This window comes from Girardinichthys multiradiatus, chromosome 5 (assembly GCF_021462225.1).
Source record: "Girardinichthys multiradiatus isolate DD_20200921_A chromosome 5, DD_fGirMul_XY1, whole genome shotgun sequence".
Classification (NCBI taxonomy): domain Eukaryota; kingdom Metazoa; phylum Chordata; class Actinopteri; order Cyprinodontiformes; family Goodeidae; genus Girardinichthys; species Girardinichthys multiradiatus.
The window spans coordinates 404385-427591 of record NC_061798.1 but is presented as its reverse complement, the minus strand read 5'-3'; the positions used below and the strand labels follow the sequence as shown (position 1 = coordinate 427591).

General features: G+C 39.2%; 1 protein-coding gene across 2 annotated transcripts in view; it reads right to left on the bottom strand.

The window, feature by feature from the left end:
- Window positions 1-23207, bottom strand: part of rcor3 (REST corepressor 3) — a 68312-nt gene that overhangs the window by 35951 nt on the left and 9154 nt on the right. For both annotated transcript variants that reach the window (XM_047365135.1, XM_047365133.1), the window contains exon 6: window positions 13279-13403. In XM_047365135.1, the coding sequence (XP_047221091.1) occupies window positions 13279-13403 (125 nt within the window). The remainder of the gene's footprint in view (window positions 1-13278; window positions 13404-23207) is intronic.

Here is a 23207-nt window from a genome sequence, read left to right as displayed (position 1 = left end):
CTAGGCAAACCGGCTCTAGGTGACAGGTCAGACAAAGAGCGGTTCAAGAATCCTTCATGAGGACTAGTAGATCGAGGCATGTAACGTCGCCCGGTACGGCGGAGCCGGGGTCCCACCCTGGAGCCAGGCCTGGGGTCGGGACTTGCCGAAGAGCACCTGGTGGCTGGGTTGCTCCTCGCGGGACTTCGCGGGTCAAGCCTGAACGAGAGACACGAGGGTCTGCCCAGTGGGCCCACCACCTGCAGGGGGAACCGGGCGGTGGAGGCTCAGTAGTAATAACTACTACTGAGTTACTGCTGAGTAGTAACTGGTGTTGTTAAGATGGTTTAGCTTCATTAACAAGAGCACTCCATAACAAGGCAACCACCTGCCTGGCAGCATTTTGTAACTGTGCCTGTTATATAGACATAAACAAACAAGAATGAAAGACGCTATAGTCAGCTAGCGTTAGCTTCCGTCATGTTTACAGCTACATGCTGCTGGCAGATGTAAGGTAAGTTACTAGAATATTCTTAATTAAATGTCGAGCTAAGGAAATTATAAGCTGTGTTACACTTACATCTAATGGTCTGCCATGAAGCTGTCCTGGGTTTAACACTACCACTGCTTGTCCTCCTCGTGTGAGGAGAATAACCCTGCTCACTCGCTGACACACGGACGGATATCCAGGTCGCGTGGATATCTTTTTTGCTAGCGGATTTTTGTCAGTGATATGCCACCATACATATGTACAGAAATAAGTTTGCTTGTGTTGAGTGGGTGTGTTAATTTGTCACCTTGGAGGCCGCAGCAGTCCTAGCCAGTCAGACATGAAGCATCACCCATGGTAGCCATATGCCTAGCACAAAAGTAGGTTGCCAGCAAGGCACAGGAGCAGCAGCCCTCATTGTTTCTTGGTTCAGCTTATCATCTACCTTCTCTACTTTGTACCTGAATAATTTATACATCAGGTGGTTGAACAAGCAAAAAAGTAAAAAAGTAGAATGTAAAAGTATGTGAGTGAATGAATACATGACAGACAGAATGAATAAATAAATTACACATAAAACAGATTTTTACAAAAAAATATTATAAAACAATTCCGTTTTATTAAAAGAAGGACATAATGACAAACCTCTGTGAAGATGTGTTTAATGTAAACTACAGAAGATGTAGCAGCAGATGTTGAACTTGATATGGCAGCAATCAACAGTGGTGAAACTGTTTTAAGGGGCTTTTTTGGTGAAGCGTAAACATGAATATAACTAATAAATCATGTTTTTTTATATAATAATAATTTTACAAAGATCTAAGAAAATAATTTTTGAATTGTATTAATTTCAAATTGTATCCCCTGTCTTAATAAAAAAAAGGAAGAAGTGGAGGCTGATGAATAGAAAACATTAATGAGATCGTAATAGCTCCCTGGTTTAATTCAGAGCTGCGTACTTTAAAGCACAATGTCAGAAAATTGGAGAGAAAATGGCGCTCTACACACCTAGAGAATTCCTACTTAATCTGGAAAAATAGCCTACTGTTGTATAAAAACCCACTTCGCCAAGCCAGAACAGCTTATTTCTCATCATTAATAGAAGAGAACAAGAATAATCCTAGGTTTCTCTTTAGTACAGTTGCTAAACATACACAGAGTCATAGCTCTGTTAAACCATCCATTCCCCCAGCTCTCAACAGGCATGACTTTATGGAACTCTTCATAAATAAAATTGATTCTATTAAAAATAAAATCTTGGACATACTCCTGAAGATGATTACTTAATTCCTCAGCAAGTGAGACAACATTGGAAGTAACTGTAGAACCTGATCTGTGTTTGGACAGTTTTTATCCTGTGGAGCTTCCTGAGTTATCAGAAATATTAGCTTCATCTAAACCTTCAACTTATGTGTAAGACCCAATCCTGACCAAATTATTTAAGGAAGTGTTCCCTCTGATTACCAGCCCCATTTTAGATATGATTAATCTATCTTTAGTAAATGGATATGTACCACAAGCTTTTAAGGTAGCTGTAATTAAACCTTTACTTAAAAAACCTTCACTTGATTGAGATGACTTGAAAAATTACAGACTCATATCCAATCTTCCATTCGTATCTAAAATTCTTGAGAAAATAGTTGCTAATCAAGTGTGTGAGCATTTACACAGCAATGACCTGTTTGAAGAGTTTCAGTCAGGTTTCAGAGCTCATCATAGCACTGAAACAGCTCTGCTGAAAGTCACTAATGATATTCTTATGGCCTCAGATAATGGACTTGTGTCTGTACTGGTTCTGTTAGATCTCAGTGCTGCATTTGATACAGTCGATCAGAATATTCTCTTAGAAAGGCTGGAATATGCTGTAGGGATCAGGGGAACAGCACCAGGCTGTTCATGTAAATGATAAATCATCTTTAAACTCCAGGGTTAATTGTGGAGTACTACAAGGTTCAGTACTTGGGCTAATTCTCTGTACTATATATATGCTTCCAATAGGTAAAATTATCAGGCAGCATATGATAAATTTTCACTGTTACGCTGATGATACTCAGCTTTACTTATCCATAAATCCTGATGAACCCAACCAGTTAGATAGACTACAAGCATGTCTTGAAGACATAAAAACTTTGATGACTCTAAATTTCCTGCTTCTAAATTCAGACAAGACAGAAGTTGTCATCTTTGGACCGGAGTCTTTAAAAAAGAAACTGCTTAGTCAATCACTTAACCTGGATGGCATTAAATTGACCTCCGATAATAAAGTAAAAAACCTTGGTGTTATTTTTGATCAGGAGATGTCATTTCAATCCCATATTAAACAGGTTTCTAGGATTTCCTTCTTTCACCTCTGGAACATTGCCAAAATTAGAAATATCCTATCCAGGAGTGACGCTGAAAAACTAGTCCATGCATTTGTTACTTCAAGGAGAGACCATGGAAATGTATTGGCTTCATCAGCTCATGATCTACAGCTCTCACTGGAGCTGTTTGCAGCCAAGTGTGAAGCGGCCGGGATGAGAATCAGTGCCTCCAAGTCCGAGGCCATGGTTTTTAGCCGGAAAAGGGTAAAGCGCCTTCTCCGGGTCAAGAGGGAGATCCTGCCTTAAGTGGAGGTGTTCAAGTATCTTGGGGTCTTGTTCATGAATGAGGGAAAAATGGAGCGGGAGGGAGATTGATAGATAGATTTGGGCTGCGTCAGCAGTGATGCGGGTGCTGTACCGGTCTGTCGTGGTAAAGAGAGATCTGAATCAAAAAGCGAAGCTGTCGATTACCGGTCGATCTACATTACTACCTTTAGCTATGGTCATGAGCTTTGGGTCATGATCAAAAGAACGAGATCACGGATACAAGTGGGCAAAATGAGTTTCCTCCCCAGGATGTCGGGGCTCTCCCTTAGAGATAGGGTGAGAAGCTCGGACATCCGGGAGGGACTTAGAGTATGCTTCTGCTTCTCCACGTCGAGAGGAGCCAGTTGAGGTGGCTCTGGCATTTGGTTAGGATGCCTCCTGGAAGCCTCCTTGGCGAGGTGTTCTGGACACGTCCTACCAGGAGGAGTCCCGGAGGAAGACCCAGGACACGCTGGAGGGACTATGTTCGTCGGCTGGCCTGGGAACACCTTGGGATTCCCCTGGATGAGCTGGCCCAAGTGGCTGGGGAGGGGGAAGTCTGGGTCTCTCTGCTTAGGCTGCTGCCCTAGCGACCCGACCGCAGATAAGCGGAAGACAGTAGATGAATGAAAGGACCAGCAGATGGAGTTGCTCCCAAAAGTGCGTGCTAGGTGTGGCAGTTTGCTGGGAGCTCAGACCAGAGCTTGCCTGCTGACAGACCGCTTCTAATGTGTCATCTGTGCTTTTGCCTGGAAAAATACAGGTTTGTAGCATGGTTATGTTGGACCCAAATCACTACTAAGGTTTCAAAAACTCCTTCGGTACCAAATGTGCTAACTTTTATTTCTGAAGATAAGTTTTTAAGTTAGGGAGACCCACTGTGTCCTGTTTGAGCAAGTTTGATCTAGCATTAGTGTGTATTGGTAAAGATGGCAGACATTAGCATATTTCATTTAACTTAAATATGGCTCCATGACATGCATTACTTTTAACATCTTTGATTTAATGGGAGTACCATAATACAGAAAAGAGTTTAAGAGTTTTTGGGTAATACTGAGTTTATGTTTAAGTATGTAGTAACGGTGAATTAATGTGTTTGCTGTAAACGGATGGTTGAAATGTTGTTAAGAGTTATTCAGTAAATAGCATTGAATGTGACACATTTATATTTTGTGTTCTTAAGTTGTTTGTTAGCAAAGTAAGAGTAAAAGAAATGGTCTAAACTCAAGTTACAGTAAACTGTAAATGAAACCATTGTAATTTCTGTATACAAGAATTGACCAAGAAGTAACTTGGAATTTGGCAAAATGTTCAGAAGAATGAAGTATTGTGAAACTGAAGATTGATGTGTATTGTTCATTAATGTGATTTTTCTGTTAATAAGTGAGACCAGAGCCTGCCCGCCGACAGACCGTATCTAACTGTCTGTGCTTTTCCTACAAAAATACAGCTAAAATACAGACCTCCTTGGAGGCCTGTAACATAATATTGGTGGCCCGTACCGGGATTGGCATGCTGCGAGAGATGATGCTGATCCCATAATCATTGAACCCAAGGCTGACGTCACAGACGAGGGCGAGCAACAGACATGCAGCTGATTGAGCCACAGGTCTACAGATGGTGAAGGGACCATGGCTACTGAAGGGACGTGCAGCTTACTCAAGCTAAATGTGTTGTTAGGAATCGCTGCCCAAAGGAAATAAAATGGTGAATGCTGAAAGGAAAAATCTCATATGGAAGACCAAGAAGAGTCTTCAGCAGTTGACAGCAGAAGAACTCTTTCAGGTTGCCACAAATATCACACCTGTACCAGACCTGGATCTGGCAAACATTACACAAGGTGAGGAAAAGAATTGTTTTGACTATATATATTGCTATTTGAGTTGTAAAACCTTGTTTGAATCAGAAGACCAGGGATTGTCTCATTTACTGTCTTCAAGATGTAATTTTTGATCTCATTGATAGTCGTGTTTCTGAAGTATTTCACCAGATGTCAGAGACTGAGGTTGTTGCTTTAAAGACTCTTCACCCACTGCAGCCTCACAGCAGGGCACTGTTGTTAATACAGCCTCATTGCCCTTTAGTTCTGATGATAGTGTTTTTGAGTTTGACAAGTTAAAATCTAACTACGAGGTGGTGGGCAGAAAACTTGCTGAGATAAATCCCAGTAATATTGTGCACACACCTCAGGTAGTCACTCATATCTCCACCAGTGACACTCTTCACTCCAAGCCTGATCATATGGTTTCCCTAAAAGACCTACCATTCCTGCAGCGGTAGGAGTTTAAAGTACATGGAGGTCAAATTGGCAATGGCAGATGGATGAGGGGCTGCAGGCCAAGCACACAGAGGGAGAAATCATTCTAGGTGTACTTCGTATCATCAAACCAGGACAATGTAAGGATATGCTGATCAGCACAGATGATCTGACTGTCAGAGAACTAAAGAGCCTGCTATGATCACACCATTGAGTGAAAAGAGTGGGAGCGGGTTATTGCAGGAGTTGATTTCCAAAAAGCAACATGAACATAAGAACTCCCAACAGTTTCTTTACAGGTTGATTGGACTGAAACAAAAGGTCATGTTTGCTTTCAAACAAGATAACCTGGACATTGAATATGAGCCATGAACAATTCAAAATGTATTCCTGCGTACTATTCACCAGGGCCTTTTCCCAAAGTACAGTGATATCTCAATTGACCACAAACTTTGACTACTGTCTGAACTAAGGTAAGGATGACAAAGTCACTGAACTGGTAAATGTAATACAGACCAAGCTCGCCAATGAGAACACAGACTGTCCAGGGTTGCTAAAAGTGGGACTACAGAAAATGGTAATTTCAGCTGGCCAGGTCAAACATGTCAAATGCAAATTGTCCTCTTCAGTCGAAGTCACCAGCCAACTGGTGCTTTCATTTGAACTGAATGAAAACAACCCCACATTACAACAGCTAGATGTGGGAAGTAGTTTGTTGACTGTCTGTGAATCAAAACCTACATGTGTTCAGATGCTCATTGCTAACCACAGCAGACATGCAGTGACCGTGTTTCATAACACAGCATTGGGCACCATTGAGCATATATTAGGTGTCATAGAGACTGACACACCAAACTACCATGAGCCAACTAAGCCATAAGTTGCACACCAAAACAGTGATAAAACTGTGAGCTGGAATGGGAACCTCCAGTTGATGTCACTCACCTGACGGAGGATCAACAAAAGATTAAGAAAATGCTGAAGGAAGAATCACCATTTATGTGGTAAAAAAACATATCAATGACTGTCCAGTTTATAAACTAACCTCGGAGGCAGATGGGAACAAGTAACGCGTTCTGCGTGGAACCTATTTTATCTTGTTAATGGTAAGCCATCAGCAGTGAGGAGGAAGAGAATAAGTTTGACTCCAAGAGACACAGGCTGCCAACCAACACAACTCTAGCTCTGATGAGGGACAGAGTTCTTATGAGCCAAGATATGACTTGAGAAGTCTAAGTATCAGTACTGCTCAACTGACCCCTGACCTTCAACATGTTCCCTTAAACAGTCCAGCTTCTGAGAGGATAAGTAAGTCAGTTAACCATGGATCACCCGGGAGGGAGTGGGGGCAGTTGTTGCGGAGGGAAAAATAGAGAAAACGAGAGAAACAAGGGAGAACATGGAACCAGACACTGGCAATGAAGAGGAGACATGAAGGAGTGGAGGAGACTATGGTCATAGAGACCATGTGAAAATAATGAGAATGACCTTACTGACGCAGAAGAAATGCCCCATGTATCAGATTCAACTCCTGCCCCTAATGAAACAACACTAAGACATTCCACGAGAGAATGGCAGAAAGCCAAATTGTTGACTTAACATTCTTCACCAGCCTTCTATTTACACACATCGCACAGTGAACAGCACAGATGTGTTCATGTCACCTGGTTTACCATTTTACAATGTACAACCAAGCCCCTTCCTGACATACGCTAATCCAGTCCTTTAGTTACCCCATTCTGAAAGGAGCTCTAAAAGAGTTTATTTCAGAATGAACTGTCACTTTTACACAAATTAGCTGTATCTGGCCACGCCCAGCCCTTCATACATGTGAAAACTTATAAGACACAATAATAAGTACTTACATTTCTGTCATGAGCAGATTTGCAATGAACAGCAGGGACGTTGCCAGGCTCTCTTGCTCTCGGTGGAAGACACACGCGTTTTCTCTCTCTCCCTCCCTCCCTGCTGATCCCTGCTTCTGCTTTTGTCTGTATTCTTCTCAGAGCCTCGCTTTGCATATCCTCCAAACTTGTAAATTATGGATTTGGTCAGCTGGTCTCTCAACGTAATTGATCAAATTTTTTCGATGGGAAGACAAGGTAAAGGAGAACCCTCGTGTCCAGACGGGACGTTCTTCTCTGGATACACAATGGATTCTTGGCAGCAGTGGAAGATTGGGTGCCTGATAACGATGTCGGTTGAGGGCGTAGAAGATGTGTACATATTTGGACTTTTGATAACAAGATTTCTGCTTTTTGGAGTTGGTGGTTACCTGGCTTATCAAATGACTCGCCAAACATGGGCGGCTGTTCGAAGCATTCCAAAGCTTACTGCGATGTAGGATGGAGTCTGTAGAGCGATCAACAGACTGAAATGTTAAGAGAGCAGAATTGCAAGCTGGACACGATTCTTGAACAGAATCGCAGCCTGGCAGCGGTTGGACTCAAAGGTTAATGGATATAATCTTGGAGAAGTTGTACGCTCGAGATCTGCGGAAAGTACCAGAAATTTGGCTATTTGGATTCGCAGTTGAAATATACCAGTAAAACTCTTAACTTAGTTGGAAATTCAAAACTGCCTGAACCACAACATTTATTGTTTTTCTAAATGTGGCGCCCCAATGTGGCTTTGGCGACTTCTGCTAACTGGCTATCGACAAATATCTCCTGGATGTTGTATAAACACAACGCTCTTCCTCAGCACTCCCCTACCAGCTGTGTGCTGATAGGAATATGCGGCCGACTGATAAAACTTCCACCTCTCTTCTCAAGGACAATGGCGCTTCTATCAGTGTTGACAGTCTAATTCTTGCAAACACACTCATACTTACATTCGCACCCTCAAGATTCCACCATACCCTTGCTAAATCTTTACTTATGTGTGTGTTGCTTACCCCTGCTGAGGTTTTTTTGTACTACTTCAGAGTGTATTCTGCTCAGAATAGAGTCTGAAATATGACTTTTTTCCCCTCCTATCTTACTTTACCTAAATGTGTGATTTCATTACTTTTCATAGATTTTCAGATTTCTCAGAAGGATTACCAGCAAAAGCCAAATATTATTAGTATATGAAAATTTGACTAAAGCTGTTTTTACACCAATGACCAGAGATTTTTAGATTTCTTAGAAGGATTGTATTACAACAATTTCATACCAGTGAAAGCCAAAAATTATTAGTATTTAAAACGTTTGGACTAAACATGTTTTATACCAGTGACCCAGCTTATTTGAATGATAGGACCACAACTGTCTCATACCAGCGACCTCAAGGATTAATGTTATAATTTCTCTTCTAGCACAGGATGAATTCCTTACGACAAAGGACTTAATGAGCAAATTACCTCTATTAGAAAGATTGGATAGAACCAGCTCTTATCAGTAAACTCCCAAGGATTATTAATGTCATTTGATTTGTTTTTCTGTGTTTGATTTTCTGTATCATTGTAATGTTTTTCCTCATGTACAGCGTTTTGAGTGCCTCGTTGCTGAAAAGCGCTATTTAAATGACTTGACTTGACTTGACGGAATTTTTCTTCAGTCTTTCTGCAAATCCTGACGTGTACTGATGTGAGTTCTTAAAGCAGTCCGTGGTGAAGTGATTTGCACAAACTAGTACTTTATTCTGCAATGTGACTAGAACATTGCCGTCAAAAAAAATAAAATAAAGCCACGGATATCTGTTATCCGACAGCGGGAGAATGTGCATGGACGCATGTGGGTATTTGTAGCCAACAATAGAACATCTGCCTTTAGGGGGTAGTTATTGTAAAGCATGTATAAGGTAAAACTCAGATACGTTGCTAGGTGCCAGTGTAATTGTGATATCACAATTACACAGATTTTGAAACCGCGCGTTTTCTAGAAAAATATCAAACATTCATTAGTAGCCAAAAAACTTCTGAATGTTTTTTTCGCATTTGGACTTTTTTGTAGAAGCATTAGAGACCCAAATGAAAGTATTAAAATGATCAAAAAGTGAATTTTGCATAACAGGTCCCTTTTAAGTTGTACATTAGCAGATTGAAAGAAACACTGTAAACTCAAGTGACAGTAAACTGTAAATGAAACCACAGTAATTTCTGTATACAAGAATTGACCAAGAATGAACTTGGAATTTGGGAAAATATTTAGAAGAATTAAGTATTGTGAAACTGAAGTAAGACTGATGTGAAAAAATACAGCAAAAATACAGACCTCCTTGGAGGCCTGTAACATATGGTTTGATCCATCAGCAGGCCACTGGAAACACAACTGGTACCTTACCGCGTAGAGCAAAACCGAGTGGAGCAGAGCTGCGATGGAGGCATCAGACTAGGGTTCTGATGAATTTTAATGGAAGCGCGGGTTGCTTTGATAGTGGCATCTGCATTGTTGGGTCTGGTATCTCTCATCTTCCTTTTGACAATACTCCGTAGATTCTCTCTAGGGTTCAGGTCAGGCCAGTTTACTGGCCTGTCAAGCACAGTAACACAGTGTTCACTGAACCAGTATTTGATACCTTGTGCAGTGTGAGCTTGTACCAAGTCTGCTGGAAAACGAAATCAGCATCTCCATAAAGATTGTCAGCAAAAGGAAATGTGAAGTGCTCTAAAATTTCCTGGTAGATGGTTCTGTTGACTGTGGACTTCAATAAACCCAGTGGACCAACACCAGCAGATGACATGGCACCCAAAGCATTACTGACTATAGAAACTTCACACTGGACATGGATTCAATGCCTCTCCACTCTTCCTCCAGACTCTGAACCTTGAATTCCAAATTAAATGCAAACTTTGATTTCATCTGAAAAACGACTTTTGAAACACTGAGCAACATTTTTCTCCTTAGCCCAGGTTAGACGCTTATAAGGTTATTTATGCTTTAGGATAAGATTAATCTGTGCATAGTGGCTTTTAATTAAACTTCCACAAATACTTGAACTGATTTTGCTTGAGAATGTTTTCAAGGTTTCACCTTTTCCCCACTTTTCCTACACCACATATAGCACATATACACACGTGGACAAAATTGTTGGTACCCCTCGGTTAATGAAAGAAAAACCCACAATGGTCACAGAAATAACCTGAATCTGACAAAGGTAATAATGAATAAAAATTCTATGAAAATGAACAAATGAAAGTAAGACATTGCTTTTCAAACATGCTTCAACAGAATTATTTAAAAAAGTAAACTCATGAAACAGGCCTGGACAAAAATGATGGTACCCTAAACTTAATATTTTGTTGCACAACCTTTTGAGGCAATAACTGCAATCAAACGATTCCTATAACTGTGAATGAGACTTCTGCACCTCTCAGCAGGTATTTTGGCCCAATCATGAGCATACTGCTTCGGTTGTCTCAGGTTTGAAGGGCGCCTTTTCCAGACGGCATGTTTCAGCTGCTTCCAAAGATGCTCAATAGGATTTAGGTCAGGGCTCATAGAACGCCACTTCAGAATAGTCCAATGTTTTCCTCTTAGCCATTCTTGGGTGTTTTTAGCTGTGTGTTTTGGGTCATTATCTTGTTGCAAGACCCTTGATCTGCGACTGAGACCAAGCTTTCTGACACTGGGCAGCATATTTCTCTCTAGAATTCCTTGATAGTCTTGAAATTTCATTATACCCTGCACAGATTCAAGACACCCTGTGCCTGATGCAGCAAAGCAGCCCCAGAACATAACAGAGTCTCCTCCATGTTTCACAGTAGGGACAGTGTTCTTTTCTTCATATGCTTCATTTTTCCGTCTGCGAACATAGAGTTGATGTGCCTTGCCAAAAAGTTCAATTTTTGTCTCATCTGTCCATAGGACATTCTCCCAGAAGCTTTGTGGCCTGTCAACATGTAGCTAGGCAAATTCCAGTCTGGCTTTTTTATGATTTGTTTTTTCACTTTGCCTCAAACAACGTCGGATGGTGCGATCTGACACTGATGTTCCTGATGTTTAATCTCTTTAGAAGTTTTTCCGGGCTCTTTTGTTACCGTTCGTATTATCCGTCTCTTTGTTTTGTCATCAATTTTCCTCCTGCCTCCACGTCCAGGGAGGTTGGCTACAGTCCTATGGATCTTAAATTTCTGAATAACATGTGTAACTGTAGTCACTTGGAGGAGGTCTTATAACCTTTACCTTTAACATGCTTGTCTATAATTTTCTTTCAAATCTCCTGAGAAAACTCTTTCCTTCGCTTTCTCTGGTCCATGTTGAGTGTGGTGCACACCATGTCACCAAACAGCACAGTGACTACCTGTAGCCCTATATATAGGCCCACTGACTGATTACAAGAATGTAGACACCTGTGATGCTAATTAATGGACACACCTTGATTTAACATGTCCATTTGGTCACATTATTTTTAAGGGTACCATCATTTTTGTCCAGGCCTGTTTCATGAGTTTATTTTTTTTTAAGAATTATGTTGAAGAATGTTTGAAATCCAACGTCTTACTTTGCTTGGTTCATTTTCATAGAATTTTTATCCATTATTACCTTTGTCAGAGTCAAGTTATTTTTGTGACCATTTTGGGTTTTTCTTTCATTAACCGAGGGGTACCAACAATTTTGTCCACGTGTGTAGTTCAGATACAGCAATCTGAACAACCAGCATCTTTAGGACTGACATTTTGTAGCTTACCCTCCTTGTGGAGGGTGTCAATGACTGTCTTCTGGACATCTGTCAAGTCAGCTGTCCTCTCTATGATTGCGTAGCCCGCTCACCAAGACTGAGAGATCATTTAGAAGCTTGGGAAACGTCTGCAGGTGATTTCAATTAAATATCTGATTAGGGTGTGACACCTTGAGTTTCCAATATTTAACTTTTCCACAATATTCAAATCATCTGAGAAACAGAATTTTTGGTTTTCACTATCTGTAAGAAATGATCATCAAAATTACAACAGAGACCTATGTTACTCTATGTGTAATGAATATTTTAGAGTTTCAATTTCCAAGTGACAAGATATTTTTAACTGTATTCAAATTTTTTGAGATGCACCTGTATACAAATGAATAACAAGGGACCACAAATGGATCTGTGAGGAACCAAACAAGCGAGAGAAGCTACAGTTGAAGAACAATCCCTGAAATTAACTGAAAATCTTCTCTTCATCAGGTAACATTGAAACTAGCCTAATACAGAGCATTTGAAGCTGATAACATTTTTAAGTTGGGACAGCAAGATATTGTGATCCTCAAAATAGAGTCAACAATGTTGCACAGTACAGGAATATTATCTGAGAAGCACCTTCAAACCATAAGATAGCATAATATGAAGTGTGTCCTTTTTCATGAGCGTGAGCTGTTACAGACAGCATGAGATTAAAAGACTCAATACGTTTAAGAAAGGCCAAGAATGTCATATTTGAATGAGGTCTTTTTCTCTTCATATATAAAATTATTATTTTAAAACCGCATTTAGCATTTACTGTGGTTATATTTATCTGATAGATGATCTGGAACAATTAGGCATGAGACAAAAGTTAAAACATAAGAAATCTTTAAGGGGCAAATGCTTTTTAATACACTGTACTTTAGATAAATATAGGCAAGCTGTATCTGCAAAAGTGCTATTTGCTCATTAATGATGTTTTATTAGCAAATCTAACATTACGTCTAGTTTCAAAAGTACAAGAACGCCCAAACTGTGGTTTGCACATATTTAGCATGTGAAAATAGCTTTGGGGATCTGTCAGTTAACCTTGTTAAATCATTTAAAGAATCTAAGGAATTCCATTAGCAAGTGTCAAAAAAGAGATTAAATTGTGGACTACTGAAAAGTCATGTTAGATAAATAGATTTGCGACTGTTAAGTGTTCAGCAGCAGGGCTAATCAATCGAGCTAATCAAAGACCAGCAGTGCTAAGACTAAGCAGAATTGTTGGTCACATGGCTACACATTTTGACTTGAAGTTAAAATGATCAGTTGTATCAACACAAAAACACTTCAGTGCAGTCAGTGAGTTGTACCTGTCATCCTGATTGCTCCTGTTAGCCAGTTTGCGGGCCTGTCGGTCCATGAGACTCGTTCTGGATCGTGTTTTCTTCCAAGAATAATAGTACTTGACAAGACTGGAGATGGATTTGTCTGGCAACTGAATGAAACATAACAATATTCCACATTTAATGCCAAAAAAGAAACCTTCATCTTGAGTAACAAGCTGAGATTTTAATATAGAGACTAAACACAGTCATCATTTAGAGGTTAATCAGTGTTAAATTTCAATGTTGTGGCAGTCTAAAAATCATAAGTTTGTACTTAGACTTCTTCAGACAGTATTTTGGCCCAAACACTTTAGTCAGTAAGGTAAGGTAAAGTAAGTTTATTTATATAGCGCTTTTCAGTAACAAGACACTCAAAGCGCTGTACATACAATTACAATACAATCACAAAGAAAATAAACCCAGATACAGACACAGAAAAACAAATCAAATGATAGTACAATCCTTCTAAAAAATCTAAAAATCTATGACTCCTACTGAGAAATCTAAAAATCTCTGGCCAACATTACACTGATACAGATAACAATAATAATCCTTTGGGTTTTACTGGTAAGAGCTGGTTCTAAACCAATCTTTCTAAAGAGGTAATTATATCATTAAGTCCTCTATGTAGGAGAAAGCATCTTGTGCTAAGAGAGAATGATCCTTGGGTTCGCTGGTATAATGCAGTTGTAGCCCCATAATAAGTCATTTGCATCCATTGAAATTTAACTAAGCAATCACTGAGTTCTGACTAAGGAAGCTGAGTCACTGGTGTATTAACAGCTTTTGTTCAAATTTTTAAGAAACTAGTATTATTTTTCCTTTCACTGATAAATCTAAAAATCTATGAAGGAGAAGAAATGAAGAAATGAAATCCACATTTAGGTAAAAAATAAGGCGCATGGGAAAGCAACACACATAAGCAAAGATTTTGCAGGGGCATGGTGGACTTGTGAGGGTGCCAATATTTAAGTATGATCATGTGTGCAAAGAATTAGACTGTCAACACTGACGAAGGTGCCATTGTCCTTGAAAAAGAGATGGACGTTTTATCAAACAGCCATACAATTCAGTTCACAGTTGAGGGGGGATGCTGGGGCAGAGCGTCGTGTTTACAGAACATCCAGGAGAAATGTTTTGATAAGAAGCCTGTGAAGGCCATCTCGGGGCTCCTGAATTAGACAAACAATAAATGTTTTGGTTCAGGCTGGCTGTGATTTTCCCCCTGCCTTCAAAGTCTTACTGGCATTCTCAATTTCAGATCCAAATAGCCAAATTTCTGGTACTTTCAGTAGATCCTGAGCAAACAACTTTCTCCAAGATTAAATCATATCATCTTTGAGTCCGGGAAACGCAGCCAGCCTGCGATTCTGTTCAAGGATCGCGTCCAGCTTGCAATTCTGCTCTCTTAACATAATCAGTCTGAGTGCTGAGAGCTCTAAAGATCCCTTCAAACATCTCAGGCAGCTTTGGAGTGCTTTGAACAGCTGCCGACGTTTTACAAATCTTTCAATAAGTCAGGTAACCGGAAACTCCAAAAAGCAGAAATCCTGTTATCAGAAATCCAATTATGTACAAATCTTCCACGTCTTCGACTGACATTGTTGTCAGGTACACAATCTTCCACTGCTGCCAGGAATCCATTGCGTATCTGGAGAAGAATGTCCTGTCTGGACAAGAGGGTTCCCCTTTACCCTGTCTTCCCGTCGAGAACATTTTATTGATTGCATTGAGAGACCAGCTGACCAAATCCATAATGAACAAATTAGGAGGATATGCGAGCCGAGGCTGTAAGAAAAACATAGACAAAAAGCTGAAGCAGGGCAAAAAATGGGGGAGGATCAAGGAGAGAGTGGAAAAGCATCTGACCCCAGCGAGAGCAGAAGAGAAGAGCAGTATTCTTTGAAATATCTCTCTCCAATACACACGAGAAGTGCAGTATTCTTTGAAATATCTCTCTCCAATACACACGTGGACAAAATTGTTGGTACCCCTCGGTTAATGAAAGAAAAACCCACAATGGTCACAGAAATAACTTGAATCTGACAAAGGTAATAATGAATAAAAATTCTATGAAAATGAACAAATGAAAGTCAGACATTGTTTTTCAAACATTCTTCAACAGAATTATTTAAAAAAATATACTCATGAAACAGGCCTGGACAAAAATGATGGTACCCTTAAAAATAATGTGACCAAATGGAGATGTTAAATCAAGGTGTGTCCATTAATTAGCATCACAGGTGTCTACATTTTTGTAATCAGTCAGTGGGCCTATATATAGGGCTAAAGGTAGTCACTGTGCTGTTTGGTGACATGGTGTGCACCACACTCAACATGGACCAGAGAAAGCGAAGGAAAGAGTTGTCTCAGGAGATGCGAAAGAAAATTATAGACAAACATGTTAAAGGTAAAGGTTATAAGACCTCCTCCAAGTGATTTCAGTTGCACATATTATTCAGAAATTTAAGATCCATGGGACTGTAGCCAACCTCCCTGGACGTGGCCGCAGGAGGAAACTTGATGACAAAACAAAGAGACGGATAATACGAACAGTAACAAAAGAGCCCAGAAAAACTTCTAAAGAGATTAAAGGTGAACTTCAAGCTCAAGGAACATCAGTGTCAGATCGCACCATCCGACGTTGTTTGAGGCAAAGTGGACTTAATGGGAGATGACCAAGGAGAACACCATTGTTGAAAACAAATCATAAAAAAGCCAGACTGGAATTTGCCAAGCTACATGTTGACAAGCTACAAAGCTTAGAACCACAAAGTCTCTAAATCAGACAGAAATTTGGAGTTTGAATGAAAACATTTTACATCTTTAAGTTTTGATGCATAACTCTTATAACAACTGTAAAAATGGAGCATAAATGCTGGAGAATAGCTGTAAATATAACACAAACTTACATATTTGTGCTGTAATGTTAGATAAAGTAAAATACGTCAAGAGCCATTTGTGCACCTGGCACAACGCACTACTTCCAAACACATTCTTTTCTTTGTGTTGCATAAAAGTCGAGCTGTGGTGCAAGCTCCCTTGCAGCACAGCCCCTTACCTTGTGCCCATGTTAAATTAATGTTGAATGTAGACAAATAACAAGTTACCTCAGTATATCCAATTAAAAACAATTGTGTACACAAAATCCATATGTGTGTTTTTGCACTGATCATCACAAGGTAATCTCACAAAGTTTCTGAAGCCTTAAATCATGTAATGTTTTTTATTTGAGAGTATGACAGGCTGCCGCAATGCTCTCTCGCTCTCTGGTAAACATGGAGGTGAAAAAGCCTTAAATCCTACTTGAAGGACAGGGACTTTTTTGTGTCAGTAGGTAACTTTACATCAGAGAGCACACAAATTCCCCAAGGGTCCATCTTAGGGCCCCTCCTATTCAATATCTACATGCTCCCCCTAACTCAGATTTTAATAAACAGCAACATAAGTTATCATAACTATGCAGACGACACACAGCTATACGTTACGATGTCACCAGGTGACCATGAACCCATTCAAGCTCTGGGTAAATGCTTAGAAGAAATCAATGCATGGATGTGCCTAAATTTTCTTCAGCTGAATCAAAACAAAACTGAAATAATAATCTTTGGACCAAAGGAAAAGCGTTTAAAAGTTAGCACACAGCTTCAGTTAATACAGTCAGAAACCACCAGTCAGGCTCGAAACCTGGGTGTAGTGATGGACTCAGACCTAAACCTTCAGAGGCACATAAAGGTAGTAACTAGGTCGGCCTTCTATCACCTAAAGAACATCTCCAGGATTAAAGGACTAATGTCTCAGCAGGACCTTGAAAAACTAATTCATGCGTTCATCTTTAGTAGAATTGATTACTGCAACGGTGTCTTCACAGGCCTGCCTGAAAAGTCGATCAGACAGCTGCAGTTGATCCAGAATGCTGCTGCCCGCGTCCTCACTAGAACTAAGAAAGTGGAGCACATCAGCCCGGTTCTAACGTCCCTACACTGGCTCCCTGTAGCTCAGAGAATAGAGTTTAAAATACTTCTGTTAGTCCATAAATCACTGAATGGCTTACCACCAAAATACATTACAGACTTGTTGTCAGTGTATCAACCACCCAGACCTCTCAGGTCTTCTGGCTCAAATCTACTCTGCTTATCCAAAACCAGAACCAAACATGGAGAAGCAGCTTTTAGTTCTTATGCTCCACTAATCTGGAATAAATTGGCAGAAAACTGTAAAAGCGCCGAAACCCTAAGTTGCTTTAAATCAAGATTAAAAACTTATTTGTTTAGAGTGGCCTTTGACTGTACCATCTAGACATGATTAGTTGCGTTTTCAGTACAATTTTCCTTTCCTTTTCTTGTCCATCATTCTATTCTCTTTATTTTATTTTACTTTTTTAAATTACTTCTGTTGTTTGAATTTATCATTTGATTTGTTTTTCTGTGTCTGTATCTGTGTTTATTTGCTTTGTGATTGTATTGTAATTGTATGTACAGCGCTTTGAGTGTCTCGTTGCTGAAAAGCGCTATATAAATACATTTACCTAACTTACCTTACCTAGATTCTCACATCTCCTTAACAATATGGCTCTTTCCTCTCCTCAAGTTTCAATTCGAAACCCATCTGTTCAAGAATGCTTATTCAATGTGATTGCCCTCTTCCGTGTAACTTTTATTCATGTATTTTTCTCTATCTTTGTCATTTGATGCTTGATCTGTATATTATGGAAGACCAATCCTGCCACAAATAAATATAAAAACTGAAATAAATAAATGACTCATTAAAATAAGCCCTGGACCAAAGAGTAGCTAAAAATATAAATTAGTGTGCCATTAAATGCAAAAAAAAATAATAAAAAAAGAAGAGATTTATTCTATAATTTATCAATTTATCAGACATAAATATATATATTTCTATTTTAATTTACTATTTTTATTTAAACCACAAATTTTCAACACATATGTTCTTGAACTGTTGAACTATATTTTTCCTTTGCTTAATACAAGGGAATTTCTTGCCGTTCTTCCCGTTGATGCTTTCTGCACTCCCTTACCACACTTTTCCACACCATTTCCCTCACTGTCAAAAAAATACTCAGGAAAAATAATAAAGGCCACATTAAAAGGCCAAAAAACAACTTATATTTAACTTTGTTGTATTTTGTTACCCAACGGATTTCCCTGAGCCCATTTATTTCATTTATTTATTCATCTTCTATACCACTTATTCCATAGTGGGTCACAGGGGAGCTGGTGCCTATCTCCAGCAGTCTACGGGTGAGAGGTAGAGTACACCCTGGACAGATTGCACAGGTTGCACAGTTGTTTGTCCTGTATGTCTCTGTTTGCCCTGCAAACAGAGACATACAGGACAAACAACTGTGCACACACACCAGTGAAAGTGAAAAAAAATAAGTTTCCTATGGAGGAAGATAAACGGATGCTGTCTTTATGAACAATAAAGAGTTCATACCAATGAGGAATTTAGAAAGACCAATTAACCTAACAGTCATGTCTTTGGACTGTGGGAGGAAGCCGGAGTACCCCGTGAGAACCCACACATGCACAGGAAGAACATCGCAGCTCTGATGCCACAGTCAACTATATAACAGAGTATCAGGTGGCCCACCATTGCTTTTTCAGCTTGGAACCGAGACGGTTCAGTCAGTCAAAATGAGGTTAAACTTCCCCACGTTTTGGCAGAAACGGTTGATTAAATAGTGACATCTAATAATAGTTATCAACTATTACTGAGAATTTAATAATTGTAATTATCAAGCCACAATTACAACACCAGAGGACATTTGGTTAAGAGGATTTTTGGCTAAGAAATTAATTTTCTCAAATTATGATTTTTGATTATAATTCTTGATAAATATTAATTAATCAATAATCATAATCCCAACAATGCAGAAAGAGCCCCAGCCAAGAGTCGACCCCAGGACCTTCTTGCTGCAGGGCAACAGTGCTACCAACAGCGCCACCGTGCAGCCCACATTTATTTCCCTCTTTCACATTTACATTGCTCTGTCAATGTGTTGTCTTTTCCTTCTCAACATGCAGCTGGAAATGTGAATACTAACAGCGGCACCGCCTCAGCTTCTCTCCTATTGGCTGAGGTCAAGCCTCTAGGAAGTAGCTGCTGAGCCTCATTATGGCTGGCTAGTTTTGAAAGGGAGCTAGTAGAAGCGGCTAACGTAACGTCTCTCATGTTGTGGCTAAAGAAGTCAGGAGCTTTGTGGATTTGGTGGTAGATAGCGCTGTTAGTCGGGATAGTTCACTGTATCCTGTTGACTCTAACTGAGAGACTACTTCAGTTTGCCGAACTATTAAGAGGAAGTCACGTTTATGAACACGCTTTCAAAATAAAATCATTGCTGACTGTTGGCAAAATTGTACAATTCATGACCATAAATCGTGAGATTCCGCTTGATTCACAGAAATATTGTCAAGCATTCAGTACAATTTACGAGAAGTTATTAGGAATACTGCACGAACGTTAGGAATCATTTAAAAATATGCCGTATAAATCTAAGAATCGGGTATGATTACATATTAATTTGTAACTATTCTGGACAATTTGTTGAATTTTCCATCAAGGTATAACAAAAATTTATGAGTGACTAGCAGGGGTGAATGATATTTACTGTAAATGATGACTGTTAATACTATGAAGTTAAAATGTTTTTTGTGTTTTTGCCAGTAAAGTCTAAAAACTACAGTGCTCATTTTAGACATACAATATAATAAGAAACTAAATTAAAAAATACTTTTTACTTAGTTTTATATTTCCTATTTATGTAAAAAAAACAACAACTGTTATTTAGATTTTTAGTGTTTTCATTTTTTATTAAATTACTTTTCTTATTTGTTTTTTATTTGTTTTTTCCAGGGTAGAAGAGAGATTTGGGGAGTTTTGGGGAGTTTTAGGTTGTATTACCTAAAATGGCCCTGAGTGGTCAAGACAATGCTTCACGAATCCCCCGTTGAGTTAAGAATCCATAAAAATGCCTAAGAATCAATTAGAAAGTGGTTATGATACTTAAGAATAACCTACAAATTTGTTATGAATTAACTTATCTTTTATGGATTCGGGAGTTCTGCTCCAAATTTTTGAAGAGCTCAGAACTTTTGTCCGAAATTCCAGATGGCTAAAGAATTGCAAGAACTGACTAAGAATAAAATATGAATCAGTTACTGGATCTGAACATTAATTTGAATTTTGCAGATGTTATTAATGTAAGAAAATGGTTCAGCTGTTTTACAAAAACTTTTTCTATAATTATCCTTAAAATGGTAAATTAGAAATTGATCTGTTAAGCATAGAAGCATGAAAGGCATGTCGTTTAAAACAGCTTTTAAAAGTGGAGGGAAAATAACATATTATGTGAATAATTAATTAAATAATGTTTAAAGTCAGAGAAAGTTAAAAAAAAAGCGATCTAAGAGGAATTGTAAAAGAGCTCAGCCAAGCATTTCAGCATCGAGTACAGGCAAAACAAATTCTGATGCTAAGCTTGATTCAGCTTTAAATTCTCCCTTTTACACCTGAAGTGGGCAGTAAATTCTTCACATTGTGAACAGTTTAGTGAAAGTGCGCTTTATTTTTTTGTGACTTTTTAAAGTTGCGCTACAGAACCTTTCATTGCACACATAAACGATGGGGTGTAATTGTAAGATACTTGCGTCTTCCATTCTGCCATATTCCTGGTGGGAAATTTTGCATCACGATAAAAATGAAATTTATTTAAAAGCCTAAACTGTTCCTCTTAAAATAATTAAAACGTTCCACACATAAACACACTGCTTGTGTTCAGGTATAAAACAAACCTGTATTTGTTTGGTACATGTGTGTACCAAACTGACAGGGCTGTACTGGAGATTTTCGGTAAAAATACGGGAACTGTTACACTCTTAGTAATAAAACTTCCAGTAACCTAACACAATAATGTAATAGAATACTACGACCACAGCAGGCAGTCTCTGGACATAACCGTCCCATTAACTTACTCAAGCAGTGCAACAACAAGAACAAATGGGAAATGAACCAAAGGAAGTTTACAATCTATTTTTCATTTTCCTGGATTTTGGCTCTAGCTAGTGAAACTGCTGGAGCTTGCTATTTTACGAATGCCAGTGCTTGAATCACTCTTTTCATATATTGGGCTGGTATTCACAGGACAATACCTGACAGACCGAAAGTCTTGAATTCATAATTGCACAACACCAGCCTCAGTCCACTTCTTGTGAAGCTCCGTGAATGGATTTTGCTTTACAATCCTCTCAAGGTTATGGTTTTCCCTGTTGCTTCTGCACTTTTTCCAACCACACTTTTTCTTCCACTTAACTGTCTATGAACATGCTTGGATACACTAATCTGTAAACAACCATGTATGGCTTACCCTCCTTGTGGAGGGTGTCAATGACTGTCTTCTGGACATCTGTCAAGTCAGCAGTCTTCCCCGTTATGTAGCTTGCTGACCCAGACTCAGATCATTTAGAGGCTCAGGAAACATTTCAGAAAATTAACTGATTAGGGTGTGATATCAAAAGTTTCCGATATTCATCTTTTTCACAATATTCAAAGTCGACACAAAATTTGGAGTTTTCATTATCTGTAAACCATAATCCTCGGAATTACAAGAAATACAAACTTGAAATATTGCACTCTATGTGGACAGAGTCTACATAAGTGCCACTATCTGAAATTAGTGACAAAAACCTTTTAATCAATAAATATATACATATATATATATATATATATATATATATATATATATATATATATATATATATATATATACACAGTGCCTTGCAAAAGTATTCGGCCCCCTTGAACTGGTCAACCTCTTGCCAGGCTTCAAACATAAAGATATAAAATTCAAATTTTTTGTGAAGAATCAACAACAAGTGAGACACAATCGTGAAGTGGAATGAAATTTATTGGATGTGTCAAACTTTTTTAACAAATAAAAAACTGAAAAGTGGGGCGTGCAATATTATTTGGCCTCTTTACTTTCAGTGCAGCAAACTCACTCCAGAGGTTCAGTGAGGATCTCTGAATGATCCAATGTTGTCCCAAATGACTGATGATGATAAATAGAATCCACCTGTGTTTAATAAAGTCTCCGTATAAATGCACCTGCTCTGTGATAGTCTCAGGGTTCTGTTCAAAGCGCAGAGAGCATCCTGAAGACCAAGGAACACACCAGGCAGGTCCGAGATACTGTTGTGGAGAAGTTTAAAGCCGGATTTGGATACAAAAACATTTCCCAAGCTTTAAACATCCCAAAAAGCACTGTGCAAGCAATCATATTGAAATGGAAGGAGTATCAGACCACTGCAAATCTACCAAGACCCGGCTGTCCCTCTAAACTTTCTTCTCAAACAAGGAGAACGCTGATCAGAAATGCAGCCAAGAGGCCCATGATCACTCTGGATGAACTGCAGAGATCTACAGCTGAGGTGGGAGAATCTGTCCATAGGACAACAATCAGTCGTTCACTGCACAAATCTGGCCTTTATGGAAGAGTGGCAAGAAGAAAGCCATTTCTCAAAGATATCCATAAAAAGTATCGTTTAAAGTTTGCTACAAGCCACTTGGGAGACATCAAACATGTGGAAGCAGCTATTTTACCATGAAGGCCTGATTCACACAGTCTCCTCTTAACAGCTGTTCTAGAGATGTGTCTGCTGCTAGAACTCTGTGTGGCATTGACCTGTTCTCTAATCTAAGCTGCTGTTAACCTGCGATTTCTGAGGCTGGTGACTCGGATGAACTTATCGTCCGCAGCAGAGGTGACTCTTGGTCTTCCTTTCCTGGGGTGGTCCTCATGTGAGCCAGTTTCTTTGTAGCGCTTGATGGTTTTTGCGACTGCACTTGGGGACACTTTCAAAGGTTTCCCAATTGTTCGGACTGACTGATTTTCA